The sequence below is a fragment of the Heteronotia binoei genome, chromosome 13 (assembly GCF_032191835.1).
Source record: "Heteronotia binoei isolate CCM8104 ecotype False Entrance Well chromosome 13, APGP_CSIRO_Hbin_v1, whole genome shotgun sequence".
NCBI classification, from domain to species: domain Eukaryota; kingdom Metazoa; phylum Chordata; class Lepidosauria; order Squamata; family Gekkonidae; genus Heteronotia; species Heteronotia binoei.
Genome location: NC_083235.1, coordinates 18,688,693 through 18,701,829, shown reverse-complemented (window position 1 = coordinate 18,701,829; position 13,137 = coordinate 18,688,693). Strand labels below are relative to the sequence as shown.

At 47.5% G+C, this 13,137-nt stretch overlaps 1 protein-coding gene across 1 annotated transcript in view; it reads right to left on the bottom strand.

Moving 5' to 3' along the window:
- Window positions 1-13,137, bottom strand: part of GMIP (GEM interacting protein) — a 104,017-nt gene that overhangs the window by 21,901 nt on the left and 68,979 nt on the right. Inside the window, exons 14-16 of the mRNA XM_060253428.1 lie at window positions 10,801-10,887; window positions 4,122-4,214; window positions 677-831 (exon numbers count right to left, since the gene is read on the bottom strand). Of these exons, the coding sequence (XP_060109411.1) occupies window positions 677-831; window positions 4,122-4,214; window positions 10,801-10,887 (335 nt within the window). The remainder of the gene's footprint in view (window positions 1-676; window positions 832-4,121; window positions 4,215-10,800; window positions 10,888-13,137) is intronic.

Genomic DNA, 13,137 nt, shown 5'->3' with positions numbered 1-13,137 from the left:
TTCAAGGCAAGAGACGATTGCAATTGCCTGCCTCTACGTCATGACTTTGGTATTCTTGGGAGGTCTCCCATCCAAATACTAAACAGGACTGACCCTGCTTAGCTCCCAAGATCTGACTAGATCAAGCTAGCCTGAGCCATCCGAGTCAGGACTGTACAAGATAAATGTGCCTTAAAATAAATACTGAAGATAGAACTATATGCTCCTGGGGCAGGAATGACCTGGGGTGAAAAACATACACAGCAAATCCTATTTTGGGTGTGTTCCCAATTCTCTATTTGCCCACAGCCACATGGATATCAGAGAGTGTAGAAGATACGCCTACAAACAGGGGTGGAATTCTAGCAGGAGCTCCTTTGCATATTAGGCTACACACCCCTGATGTAGCCAATCCTCCAAGAGCTTACAAAGCCTTGTAAACTCTTGGAGGATTGGCTACATCAGGGGTTGTGGCCTAATATGCAAAGGAGCTCCTGCTAGAATTCCGCCCCTGATTCTAAGTACCTAGTTTTCCTTTGTCTTTGTATTGTTTGCATTGCAAACTCCAGCCTAGTCTTTCAGCCTCCCAGTCCACTGGCCCTGATGCTATCCTGAGCGTGAAAACTTGCTTGAACACGACACCTTTTGGGCTGCAGAAAGACCCTTCTCTCTCCCCATCGCCACAATCCCCTCTCACCTCTTCGCATTCGGCACCGCTGACCATGAAGGTCTCGCATTCTCGGCATTTCGAAGGGCCCCGGAGCTTCCGTAGCCGGTGGGTCTGAGCAGCGCTGGACAAGATGATCTTCTTATAGTGGCAGTGGCCATTTTCAGATGAAGCATCTGTGAGATCTGAGAAAAGAATGAGGCATGTGGGTGGCCATTCTGATGGAGAATTTTTGTCTATGAATTGATTATATTTCCCACTCCAGAGTTGGCAACCCTACTTCCAATCTGTTACATCCCTGTGTTTGTTATATTCTTTCTCCATTTCTTCCAAGTCTGATTTGTGGAAATTGCTTTGAACTTAGAATACAGTTGCTAAGCCAGCCTGTGTAGACCAAGGCTGATTCTGTGCTAACCTTGCTCCGTGCCAGGCTTCTGTTTCTCTCTGGACCAAGCTAGCGATTTTGCACCAGTTGCTTCGCGCCGCCATTTTGTGTGGGGAAAATTCGCGATTTGCTGCACCACAGCGTAAACCTGTTTCTTCCTCCCACACAAAATGGTGGTGCGGAGCAACTTGTGCGAAATGACTAGCTTGCCGTCCGGAGAGAATTGGAAGCCTGGCGTGGAGCAAGGTTAGTGCGGAATCAGCCCAGGGGTGTTAAACTCATTTGTTTAACAGACATAAATGAGACCTGGTTGGGCTGGGCCATGTTGGGTTGGGCCAGGCCAGGCCATGTGTGTACCTAGGGCTGCTGGGCAGGGGTTCTCCCACCCGGGAGGTTCCCAACCCGCTGGCCCACATTGGGTCAGTGGGGGGAACCTCCCCTGATGTCACTGGCACGATGACGTCACCTGCGAGTGATGTCATCACGCTGGCCACTCTAGGCATTTCTGGGAAAACTCTATGGTTCTCCCAGACACTCTAGCATTTTGGGAGGGAAAACTCTATGGTACAAAACCATCCCCTGCCAGAGGCCGTGGAGGACTTGGCAACCCTATGTGTACCTTATTTAAGATTAGGTAGCAGAGATATAAACTTTATAAAGAACACAAACACAATTAAATATTTTTCTTTAAAAAACTTAAAACATGCCTAAAATGTTAGCATTCATTGGTCTTAAAGGTACTTTCTTTGTATTTCTCCCAAGGGATCCAGGAAACTGGGCAAAGGAAGCTCTGGCTCTTTCCTTTTTTCCCCAGGGGATGGGGTGGAGCCTCAGCCAAAAGAAGGGGGAGAGAGGCTTGGCTCAGTAGCTCTGCTGTGTGATTGAGAGAGCTTGTAAAAACAAGCTCTGCCTTCCCCCCTTCCTCCCCAAGGGAGGAGCCTCAGTCAATGGAGAAAACAAGTTTTGCTCTGTAGCTCCTGTGTGATTGAGCAAGCCTGGCATAGCAAGCTGTGATACAGAGGGAAGCAACCGAGAGGGAGAAGAAAGCAGATGACAGCCAGTTGCTCAGGGGGCTGATGGGCCGCATGTTTCATCCCCGTGGTATAGACTATGTAGATTAGTAACGTATAGTAGCTCTAAGGCTGCTATAGCATTAACGTTCGCTACTGCCCTCTTTGTTGCTTCTCTTTACTTCCTGTACAGTGGCAATTGTATTTTTGAGCCATATTTTACTTGGTTCCTACTTGGGAAAGAGGGGAGGCTTTGGTCCTTGCTGCCAAACCTATTGCCCATTTCATTCTGTCTTTTTAATTTTTCACGCACAGTAATTTCACAACTGCACAATGATGATCACGAAAAACAAACATTAATGATTCATTGCTTTCCTTGCAAAGAAAAAAAAGTCAATTAACATTCCCCAACACATGAGCACTGAGGAAAGATTTAGGAATGCACGGCCACTGAGAGCGGATATTAATTAAGCCAAGAAATCGAAGTGACCATGAAAAGGGAAAGTAAATAAATATAAAATGACAGAGAAGTGTGGAAGCTTTACTGAATGGCTCTTACTCCTAAGTAAACACATGATAGGAACTGTGCCCATGGGAACCGAATGTCACGGCTGGGGCTGGGTCAGGCAAAGTCCAGGGACAGTCCGAGGCCTGTAGCCAGTACGCAGGAGGGTCCGAGGCGCCAAATCCGAATCACTGTACAAGTATCGCAGGTCCAGAAGCCGAGGTCAGGGAGTCCAGAAGTCACAAGCCAAAGTCAGGGAGTCCAGAAACCAAAGTCAAGCCGGAGTGGATGCTAGAACGTCAGGGAGATGACTAGTTGCTTCCACAAAGCCTCCTCCCAAAGCCTACAGCTATATAGCCCTCTGCTGGCTGTTGCCCATTTGGGCTAATTGCTGGCTCAGAGAGGCAGCCAGGATCCTGTTGCAACTCAAGCATCCTTGCTCTTAGAAGGGCCAGAATCCTCTCAAAACTCAGGGCTCAGGGAGCGTCTTGCTTGTGAGCGTGCCGCCCTCCTCCGATCCCTGAGGTCCTGACGGAGGCGGTCACGCACACGCGCCACCCGAGAGGGTGAGGCAGGGGGGCTGGGATCTTCTCCAGCAGGAGGCAGGGGCCCTGGTGCAGGTGGCAGGGGCACAGTTTCTTCTGCAGGCTCAACTTCCTCTGCAGGGTCCCCAGCACCCATGACACCGAAATTGCTGACTTTTTATTCAAAATGCAGCAATACGGTCACAGCGTGGAACCTCTTTCTCATCAAGTTCCAGCCGACCTGTGGTGACCCCATAAGGTTTTCAAGACAAGGGATGCTTGGAAATGGTCTGCCATTGCGTGCCTCTGTGTAGCGGCCCTGAACTTCCTTGGTGAACTCTCATCCAAATTCTAACCTGGGCCAACCCTGTTGACCTTTCAAGATTAAATGAGACTGGGCAAGATCTTCCAGGTGAGGGCTTCTAGCTCTAGCCTAGTCACATGACCTGGGGGTAATATTCAGATTTGCAGCAGAGTGGTAAAGCTGCAGTACTGCAGTCAAACTCTCTGCTCACAACCTGAGTTCGATCCCTGCGGAAGCTGGGTTCAGGTAGCTGGCTCAAGGGTTGACTCAGCCTTCCATCCTTCCGAGGTCGGTAAAATGGGGACCCAGCTTGCTAGGGGTAAAGTATAGATGACTGGGGAAGGCAATGGAAAACCACCCCGTAAAAACTCTGTTTTTTGGCCAGTTTACATTTGTGACGCAAAAGCCGCGGGACTTTGCGGCTCTTCCGGGTTCTGCGGAGCAATTAGTGCGAAATCCGCACAGACGCTGCGCGGTGAGGAGGGATGTCGCTCCTGAGTAAGGTAAGTGCGAAAACGCTCTACCTCTACTTTTTTATATTCTTGGTGGCCCTTCCTCAGAAAGGCGGAAGCAGATTACCTGCAGTTTGTGACCTTAGGTAGATGCATTCCTTTTGCATGCAACATTTCTCTGTGTGCCCACCATCCAGTAATGCCTGTAACTAATAACATGATACCTGTTTCACTTTTCATCTCACCAGCTAAGGCTGGTTTGTGTGTGTGTGGGGGGGGGGAGGTTGTTTCTCACCATTGTCATAGGCTGGTATCATATCTCTGTCTTCAAAGTCATCTGAGGAGGACACAGTGCCCGTGGACGGAGCTTTCAGCAGCTTCTGGTGAGCTGGACATGAATGAAAAGTTGACCCAGTCAGACGTGGAAGACTAAAGGGAACCATGCTCAGACGCATTAATCCTCTGAATCCCAGAGCCAGGAGGCAACATCAGGGTAAGGCCTTGGCCTCTCTGTCCTGTTGTTGGCCATTCAGAAGAACTGGTTGGCCACTGTGTGAGACAGGATGCTCGACTAGATGGACCACTGGTCTGATCCAGCAGGGCTCTTCTTATGAGGGGAAGGCCTCAGCCTCAATGCCCTGTTATTAGCTGTCCAGAGAAACTGGCTGGCCGCTGTGTGAGACAGGATGCTGGACTAGATGGACTACTGGACTGATCCAGCAGGGCTCTTTTAATGTTATGTTCTTATGACATGGAAGGCCTAATCCAGTCAATTTGAAACCACTCTGGATATTTCTAGATAAGATATTGCTTTAAAAAATCTAATTTGCTCAAATTATCTATGAAACAGATATAGTAACAGAACAACAGGATAAGACAACATGGGGAAGAGAGGCACATAGGGTAAGTAATTACACAATTTAACACTTAGCAAATTGTTAATACAGTTCTGATAACAGCACCATCATTATTTTATGTTACACACACTCACCCTACACCTCTCTGACGTTCCACCTTTTCAGTGCAGTATCCTTCCAATTTCTGCCCCGGGGCTTGAGATTGCGCCAGCATTTTTTCGCAGCAAAGAGAAACTGGGTTTTTCGAGGTTTCTCTTTGCTGCGCAAAAACAGCAACACACGCTGAAGCTCCAGGACAGATAGTGTGAAATCGGAAGGATGCCTCGCTGAAAAGAGGAACATCAGAGGGGCGTAGGGTGACTGCGAAATTGGTCAACATCTTTTCACAGACTATTGATGTAGGACCTTTCTCACATGAAAAAGAAAAAGGGCCCTACTGTTTTAGGGCCAGAGTTTATCAAACACTAGAACATAAGAAATATGTTTTCCAGCTACATGCCAAGAAGGAAAAAGTTATGGTGGACAGCTCTCAAATGGGAGAAGTAGTAAAAATCTTTTTCTTGCATGGAGTTACAGTCACTTCCTCAAAGAGCAGCATTAGGTGTTCCTGAATCCAAGGATTTCCCTGGATCCCCACACAGAGACCAGGGGTGGATTTCTAGCAGGAGCTCCTTTGCATATTAGGCCACACACCCCTGATGTAGCCAATCCTCCAAGAGCTTACAAGACTCTTTGTTGTAAGCTCTTGGAGGATTGGCTACATCAGGGGTGTGTGGCCTAATATGCAAAGGAGCTCCTGCTAGAATTCCACCTCCAACAGAGACTATGTTGAGAACTAGGGTCACCAACTTTGAGTTGGAAAATTACTGGGATTTGATGAGGGGAGGGACCTCAGAGGAGGGGGACACGATTGCTCTCTTTAAATATTTGAAGGACTGTCACTTAGAGGTGCGCTCCTGCACACTTCTTGGACAGTAAAGGTGACAAGCAAGTACTCATAAAACCAGACATGGCATTGGAAGGAAAAAATCACAAAACTGTGACTGACTTATTTTGGCCACGTCATGCCGAAGGACTTGCTAGAAAAAAGCCATTATGCTTGGGTGGGTCAGAGCCAAAAGAGAAACCAGGATGCCGAAGAATGCGATGGCTAGACACCATAAAAGTCGACAGCAGCCTGAGCATGGAACAAGTACCGTACAAGATCGGAAAACATGGAGTGAGCTGGCCTATAGAATCACCAGAAATTATTTCTTTCTTTACTTGCCTTTGTTGAACACAACTGAACGGTTAACGGCAACGCTCAGAGGAGGGCAGGGAGCTGCTCCTGTTGGCAGCGGAGGAGAGGACTCATAATCAGGGGTTTAAATTAAGAGTGGGAAGGTACCGGCTGGATATTAAGAAAAGTCAGGGCTTTTTTGAGCAGGAACGCAGTTCTGGCTGGCTTGATGTCAGAGGGTGCGGCCTAGTATGCAAATGAATCCCTGCTGGGCTTTTCCCACAAAAAGCCCAATGTGAAACAATGGTGACATCAAGGGGGTGTGGTCTAATATGCAAATGAGTCCCTGCTGGGCTCTTTCTACCAAAAAAGCCCTGAGGAAAACTTATTTACAATAAGAGTTCTTCAACAATGGAATCAGCTCCCTAGGGAGGTGGTGAGCTTCCCCTCAGCGGCAGTCTGTAAGCAGCAGCTGGATGAACCCTTGTCAGGGATGCTCCAGCCTGATCCTGCATTGAGCAGGGAGTTGGATTAGATAGCCTTTATGGCCCCTTCCAACTCTGCGATGCCATGATTCAGAGGGGTATAATCCCATAGAATCCAACTCTCCAAAGCAGCCATTTCCTCCAGGGGAACTGATCTCTGTAGTCTACTCTGGAGATCCGCTGTAATTTCAGGAGATCTCCAGGCCTCACCTGGAGGTGGAACTTCTAGGAATGGGATCTATCAGCTGTTATGCTCGGAGCATAAAACGTCAGCTCTGCAAGACATTTCACATGGTTTCTTTTAGCCACATTTAAGGTACTGACTCTTGGAAAATGCTCTGTTGTTAAATGGCTGCTTTGGAAGGTGAGCTCTATGTCATTCTACCCCATTGAAGTCCCTCCTCTCCACAAACCCCATCCTCCTCAGGCTTCACCTCCCCGCCCCCCCCCCCATCTCTGTATTTCCAAACCCAGAGCTGGAAACCCTATATACCACACACACACACATTCAGGGGACTCTGCCCTCCAAATAAATCGATGATGCTTTGCAGGGGTCAATTTGTAGAAAAAGAGGAGCCGGAACTCATTAGCACAACTCGTTAGCACAACTCATTTGCATATGCCACACACCCCGGACATCACCGGAAGGTGGACTCAGCATCAGCTCAGCATCTACCTTCAAATGCTTCTTGAATTATATTTGTCATAACAAAACCTTACTCCCATCATTCTTTTTCAATTACTTTTTCCTATGTGTCCACAATGGCATGGTGAAGATTTGCACTGGTCTGCTTTATATGTTTTGGTAATTTTCCCAAATTTTGTGGGGGAAAATATTAGAAAGTTTGTCAAATTTTAAGAGTTCAGCAAAATTCTCACAGGGGCTTTGAGCAATAGAGCCCAAAAGAAGACGACTGCAGATTTATACCCTGCTCTTCTCTCTGAATCAGAAACTCAGCGTACAATCTCCTGTATCTTCTCCTCCCACAACAGACACCTGGGTGAGGCTGAGAGAGTTCTCACAGCAGCTGCAATTATTGGGGGGGGGGGGCGGTTTAAGAAAGAAAGAGCACAATAAAATGTAGATGTTCCGGAGCGCCACTCCTGTGGGCTGCTGCCCAAAATGAGGCCTGATGCTTTGTGATCTAAAGCCCAGTTTAAATTGTCCTCAATCTTTGTCATTGGGGTCACAAATAAGGAACTAGGAAATGTGAATTGGGAACCAACTTTAGCCTCCTGTTAAAAGAAACTTAAAAAAAAATAGAAAAAAGACACCATCCGCCCCCCCAAATGGCTTGATGGGATCTGAATGTCCACATGACCAACCAGGAGGTACGGAATGTTGAAAACAGCGAAGCATCAATGAAAAGGAGGAAGGAAAACAACAAAGGCTGGGGAAATTGACCTCCTGAAGCCCTTAAAGAGCTTGTTGTACCCTGGAGGGGGAAATGTGAATTTGTGGAGAGGAGAGGAATTTCCCGGTTGTTTATTCTGATTCATTCGGAGACCCCTAACTTGGACAGCTCTTCATTTGCAGATCAGTTTCCGTGTTTTCTACCGCCTGCAGTTTTTATGTAACATTGTTGTGATGACCTGTATTTCATACACTAAGATGGGCTCTTGCTCTCCTTTTGCTGGGGGGTGGGGGTGGACCCTGTAGGCTAGCCCTGCATTTGCGCTGCTCTGCTCTGGTCTGTTTGGTATCGTTTCACTTGGAGACGGATAATGCTGAAGGGAAATCTGAGTTCCAAATCAGATGTGTTCTGCTCCTACAAGGCGCTCCCAGCTGGCATGCAGGTTAATAATTGGATCCCAACTGACTTAGCTACAGCCGCTCTCTAGCATCATGAGCTCCATAAGCATGTACAGGGTCCAGTGTTCCCTCTAAGGTGAGTCAGTGTGAGCTAGCTCACAATTTTTTAGTCTCCAGCTCACACATTTTTGTCTTCGCTCAGAGGGGATGGCCCCAGAGCAAACTAATTTATACAATGGCCAGATCGCTCATTCATAACTTTAATGCCAGTAGCTAAAGTAGAAATTTTGCTCACAAGACCCCACAGCTTAGAGGGAGCATTGACAGGGTCCCCAGTTTTTTGGGTTTTTTTAAAAAAACCTAATTTCAACAAAGGGAACACAAATAAAGTTACTTTCTTCAAAACTCAACAGTCATAGGGCTGCCAAGTCCCCGGTCCGGACAGGGAGTCCCCCATCTGGGAGGTTCCCAACCTGCCGGCCCACATTGGGCCAGCAGGGGGAATCTCCCCCCGACATCATCGGTGCAATGATGTCACCTGGAAGTGACGTCATCGCACCGGTAACGTTGCATGGCGGCCACTCTAAGCATTTCCGGGAAAACTCTATGGTTTTGTTGTTCTTTGTTACTTTGCCTGGTCTACATGCCTTTTTTCTTGGCCAAAGTAAGGGAGCTAAAGGGTTTGGGAGGGTACTCTCGGCCTTCCCAAGGGACCCTAATTCCAGAGTGGTGGCAGCGTCAGGTGGCACCCCCCCATCTGGGTCATGACACCAACTTTTGAAGAAATTCTCTTGGTTTTTGGGACCCTTTGGAATGCCCTTAGGGTTGATGGCTGGCGAACTTCTTCTATTACAGCTGATCTCCAGATGACAGAGATCAATGCATCTGGAGAAAATAGTTGCTTTGGAGGTGGTCTTTGGGCATTATACCCCATTAAAGCCCCTCCCCTCTCCAAACCCTGTCCTCTTCAGGCTCCCAAAATCTCCAGATGTTTCCCAAACTGGAGCTGGCCACCCTCAATGCTCTCCACATCAGGTTGCCAACCTACAGGTGGGGCCCGGCAATCTCTTGAAATTACAATTGATCTCCAGAGGGCAGAGATCAGCTACCTTGGACAAAAAGGCTGCTTTGGAGGATGGGACTCTATGGCATTGCACCTCACTGAAGTTTCTCAGCTCTCCAAACCCTGCCCTTCCCAGACCCCACCTCCACATAGACAGGAATTTCACAACATGGATTTGGCGCCTCTACCTCCACAACCCTCTTTTCTGTAAAAGACACAAAGTGGTTTTCTTTAGGTGGCTGACTATTTAGAGTCAGGGCTGCGGGGTTGGGGTTTATGGTCAATGACGCTTATCTGTTGACTTTGGATTGGTTACGGGTTTCACCGTTGTTTAGGCAACAGGACAGACCTTTTGTGATCTGCCTTGAGCCACCAGAAGGTAGAAGCTAAAACGATGTAATAAAAAGGTAAAGGTAGTCCCCTGTGCAAGCACCAGTCGTTTCCGACTCTAGGGTGACGTCACATCACGATGTTTTTGTAAACAAATAAAATATGTTTTCAAAATGTGATGCACAGGAAAAAATAAGGCTCACGCGTTTTAAAAAATTGCAGGCAAATTGCATGATGGGAGATCTAGCTGCATCCTACCCTTAGGCAAGATTAACAATCAGCTAATTCAATGCTAACAGCCCCCAACCCACTCTGTATGACCACGTATTTAAAACACAGGGAGGGGACGGGGTGTGGCTCACTGTTAGAGCATCTGCTTGGCATGCAGAAGGTCTCAGGATCTCCAGTTAAAAGGATCAGGTAATGATGGAAAGTGCCCTCAAGTTGCATCTAACTCAGGGGTGGCCAAACTTGCTTAATGTAAGAGCCACGTAGAATAAACATGTTTGAGAGCTACAAGAGGGAGGAAGGGAGGAAGACAGAAGGAGGAGATGGAGGTGGAAAGAAAGCAACTTTAACTTTGATTCATTCTCCAAGCTGCTGGCCAGCTTGACTTGGAGAAGTGATTTAAAGAGACAAATGCCTTCTCCAAGCTGGCCGACAGGGCAGACAGGGCTTCGAGACTCACACAATATGTGTGAAAGAGCCACATGTGGCTCCTAAGCCACAGTTTGGCCACCCCTACTTTAATGTTTAGTGACCCCACAGGATTTTCAAGGCAAGAGACTTCAGAAGGTGGTTTGCCATTGCCTGCCTCTGCGTAGTGGCCCTAGACTTCCTTAGCGGTCTCCCATCCAAGTACTAGCCAGGGCCGATCCTGCTTAGCTTCCAAGATCTGATGAGATCAGGCTAGTCTGGGCCACCCAGGTCACGGTGGATCAGGTCATAGGCAGGGATGGAATTCTAGCAGGAGCTCCTTTGCATATTAGGCGACACAACCAGCTCACAAGACTCTTTTTTGTAAGCTCTTAGAGCATTGGCTACATCGGGGTGTGTGGCCTAATATGCAAAGGAGCTCCTGCTAGAATTCCACCCCTGGTCATAGGTGATGTGAAAGAACTTCCATATGAGATCCAGGAGAGCCACTGCCAGCCTAAGTAGAAAATACTGACCTTGATGGACCAACAAATTTGATTCTGAATAAAGCTGTTTCACGTGTTCAAATAAATAGTATGATTTTAATGATGGGGGATGGTGTTCATCTCACCTGGACTGGAGGTCGGGGAATCCAAGGACTGGCCCTCGGTGCTTCCTCCCAGGCTCTCTGTGTCACTGCAGAAGGATTTGCTGGGATCTAGATGAGAGGGACAAGAGCAAAAGCGGTCCACAAATGTAAAACAAAATTATAGTGATGGTAATAGATTGAGAGTATCATCACTTCACAGAACCTCTGTACATTTCTCTTTGTCTTTCTGTGGCCTGTCAAAATGAGTTCTGCACATATCTGGCATGTTTTCAGGCTGAATCAGAGAAGACCTCATTTCTCTCCCTAAGAGGAAGATGCTAGTTAATGTCACAGAGCTTTGTGGGTGCTTATTGGCTAACACCTGTGATGTCAATAGAGCAAAGTAATACCGTTTCTCCTTTCCAACCATCACTTCCATGCCTATTTTGTAACAGATCTAAATGTAGTTTTTAAGTTTTAACTAGGAGTCATTTCTGACAACTGGGTTTGGCTGTGGTAAAAGGATGGAAGGGGGAGAGGGAGGAGTAAGTGAGAGGGTTTTCTAGAAGGTTCCTGGTGGGGGAGCGGAGTGTGTCATCTGATTCTGTAGGCCAAACCCTATAATTGGGTACAGGGGTTTAGGGTGATCTCTCTCTCTCTTCCATTGCCTGTCTCCCTACAGAGGTGCTGTGGCTCTATGCCAGAGCATCTGCTTGGCATGCAGAAGGTCCAAAGTTCAATCCTTGGCATCTCCCGTTAAAAGATCTGGCAGTAAACAATGTGAAAGACCTCTGTCTGAAACTGTGAAGAGATGCTGCCAGTCTGATTAGACAATACTGACTTTGATGGACCGAGGGCCTTTCCTTATAAGCAGGGCTTTTTTTCCTGGAAATATAGATGCTGGAACTCTCAAGAGGAAAATGAAGGAGCAACCCAACGGTGCCTCTCATGAACTTTTAAACATTTTTTTTGAGAATTGTGTTTCCACAAAGAGGTTCCAAAACTCCATTCTGCCACGTTCCCCCAGAAAAAAAGTCCTGTGTATAAGGCAATGTCACGTGTTCATCTGTACCTGCTGCTAAAGTGAGCACGCTGTATTGTGCCATAATTTGGATTATTCTTCTGCTCACCATTATCAGATTGCTCACAGAAGTTTCACCATCTTCGCTGCAGGCGTTCTCTGTGTTGTGTCATGAGTTAGTTTTGTTGCTCTTGGACTTGACAGAGAATGTACTGGAAATTTAATTTATTTGCTTTCTTTTAGAAATAAATCAGCTTTCTACTATACTGGGTTTGGTTTTTGCATGAGCAGGAATCATTGTGGAGCTCACGTTTAGGAATGGGCATGAACCAGCTCACAAACATTTGTTGGTGATGAATTTTGTCCAGTTCGTGGTCCTCATTCACACGCTGCAGCCTAGCCAAGAACCTCCATGAATGTTTAAGGCAGTTCATAGAGGTTCATGGGCTCCTCCTCCCCCACAAAAGCCACCAAAAGTTCAGAAACAGGTGAACTGTGACAGCAGCACTGACCAAGAAAGCCCTTTTAAACAGCTGAGCTGCAGGAACAGGCTCAGCTGTTTCCAGTCTTTGGGCAGCTTTCACAGGGAAGAGAACCCCACAGACCTCCGTGAACCCACAAACCTCCTGCTCATGTGGCTCTAGGGTTGCCAATCCCCAGGTGGGGGCAGGGGATCCCCCGGTTTGGAGGCCCTCCCCCTGCTTCAGGGTCGTCAGAAAGAGGGGGGGAGGGGGAAAAATGTCTGCTGGGAACTCTATTATTCCCCATCGAGATTTATTCCCATAGAAAATCATGGAGAATTGATCCGCGGGTAACTGGAGCTCTGGAGGGGCTGTTTTTTGGGGGTAGAGGCATCAAGTTTTCAGTATAGCATCTAGTGCCTCTCCCCAAAATACCCACGAAGTTTCAAAAAGATTGGACCAGGGAGTCCAATTCTATGAGCCCCAAAAGAAGGTGCCCCTATCCTTCCATTATTTCCTATGGAAGGAAGGAATTGAAAAGGTGTGCCGTCCCTTTAAATGTGATGGCCAGAACTCCCTTTGGAGTTCAATTATGCTTGTCACAGCCTTGATCTTGGCTCCACCCCAAAGTCTCCTGGCTCCACCCCCAAAGTCCCCAGATATTTCTTGAATTGGACTTGGCAACCCTATGTGGCTCAGTTGTTTAGAATCGAAACAACTGAGCCATGGAGGCAGCCTGCTTTCACACCTCAGCTGTTTAGAGCCCCAAGATAACTGAGCCATGAGAGTAGGCTGCTGCAGGGCTCAGGTGTCTTGGGGATGAACTTCACGTACCTGGTTCAGTTTGTATGTAAGATGTCTGGGTTCATGGGGGTTCATGGCTCAGTTCATGGTTAA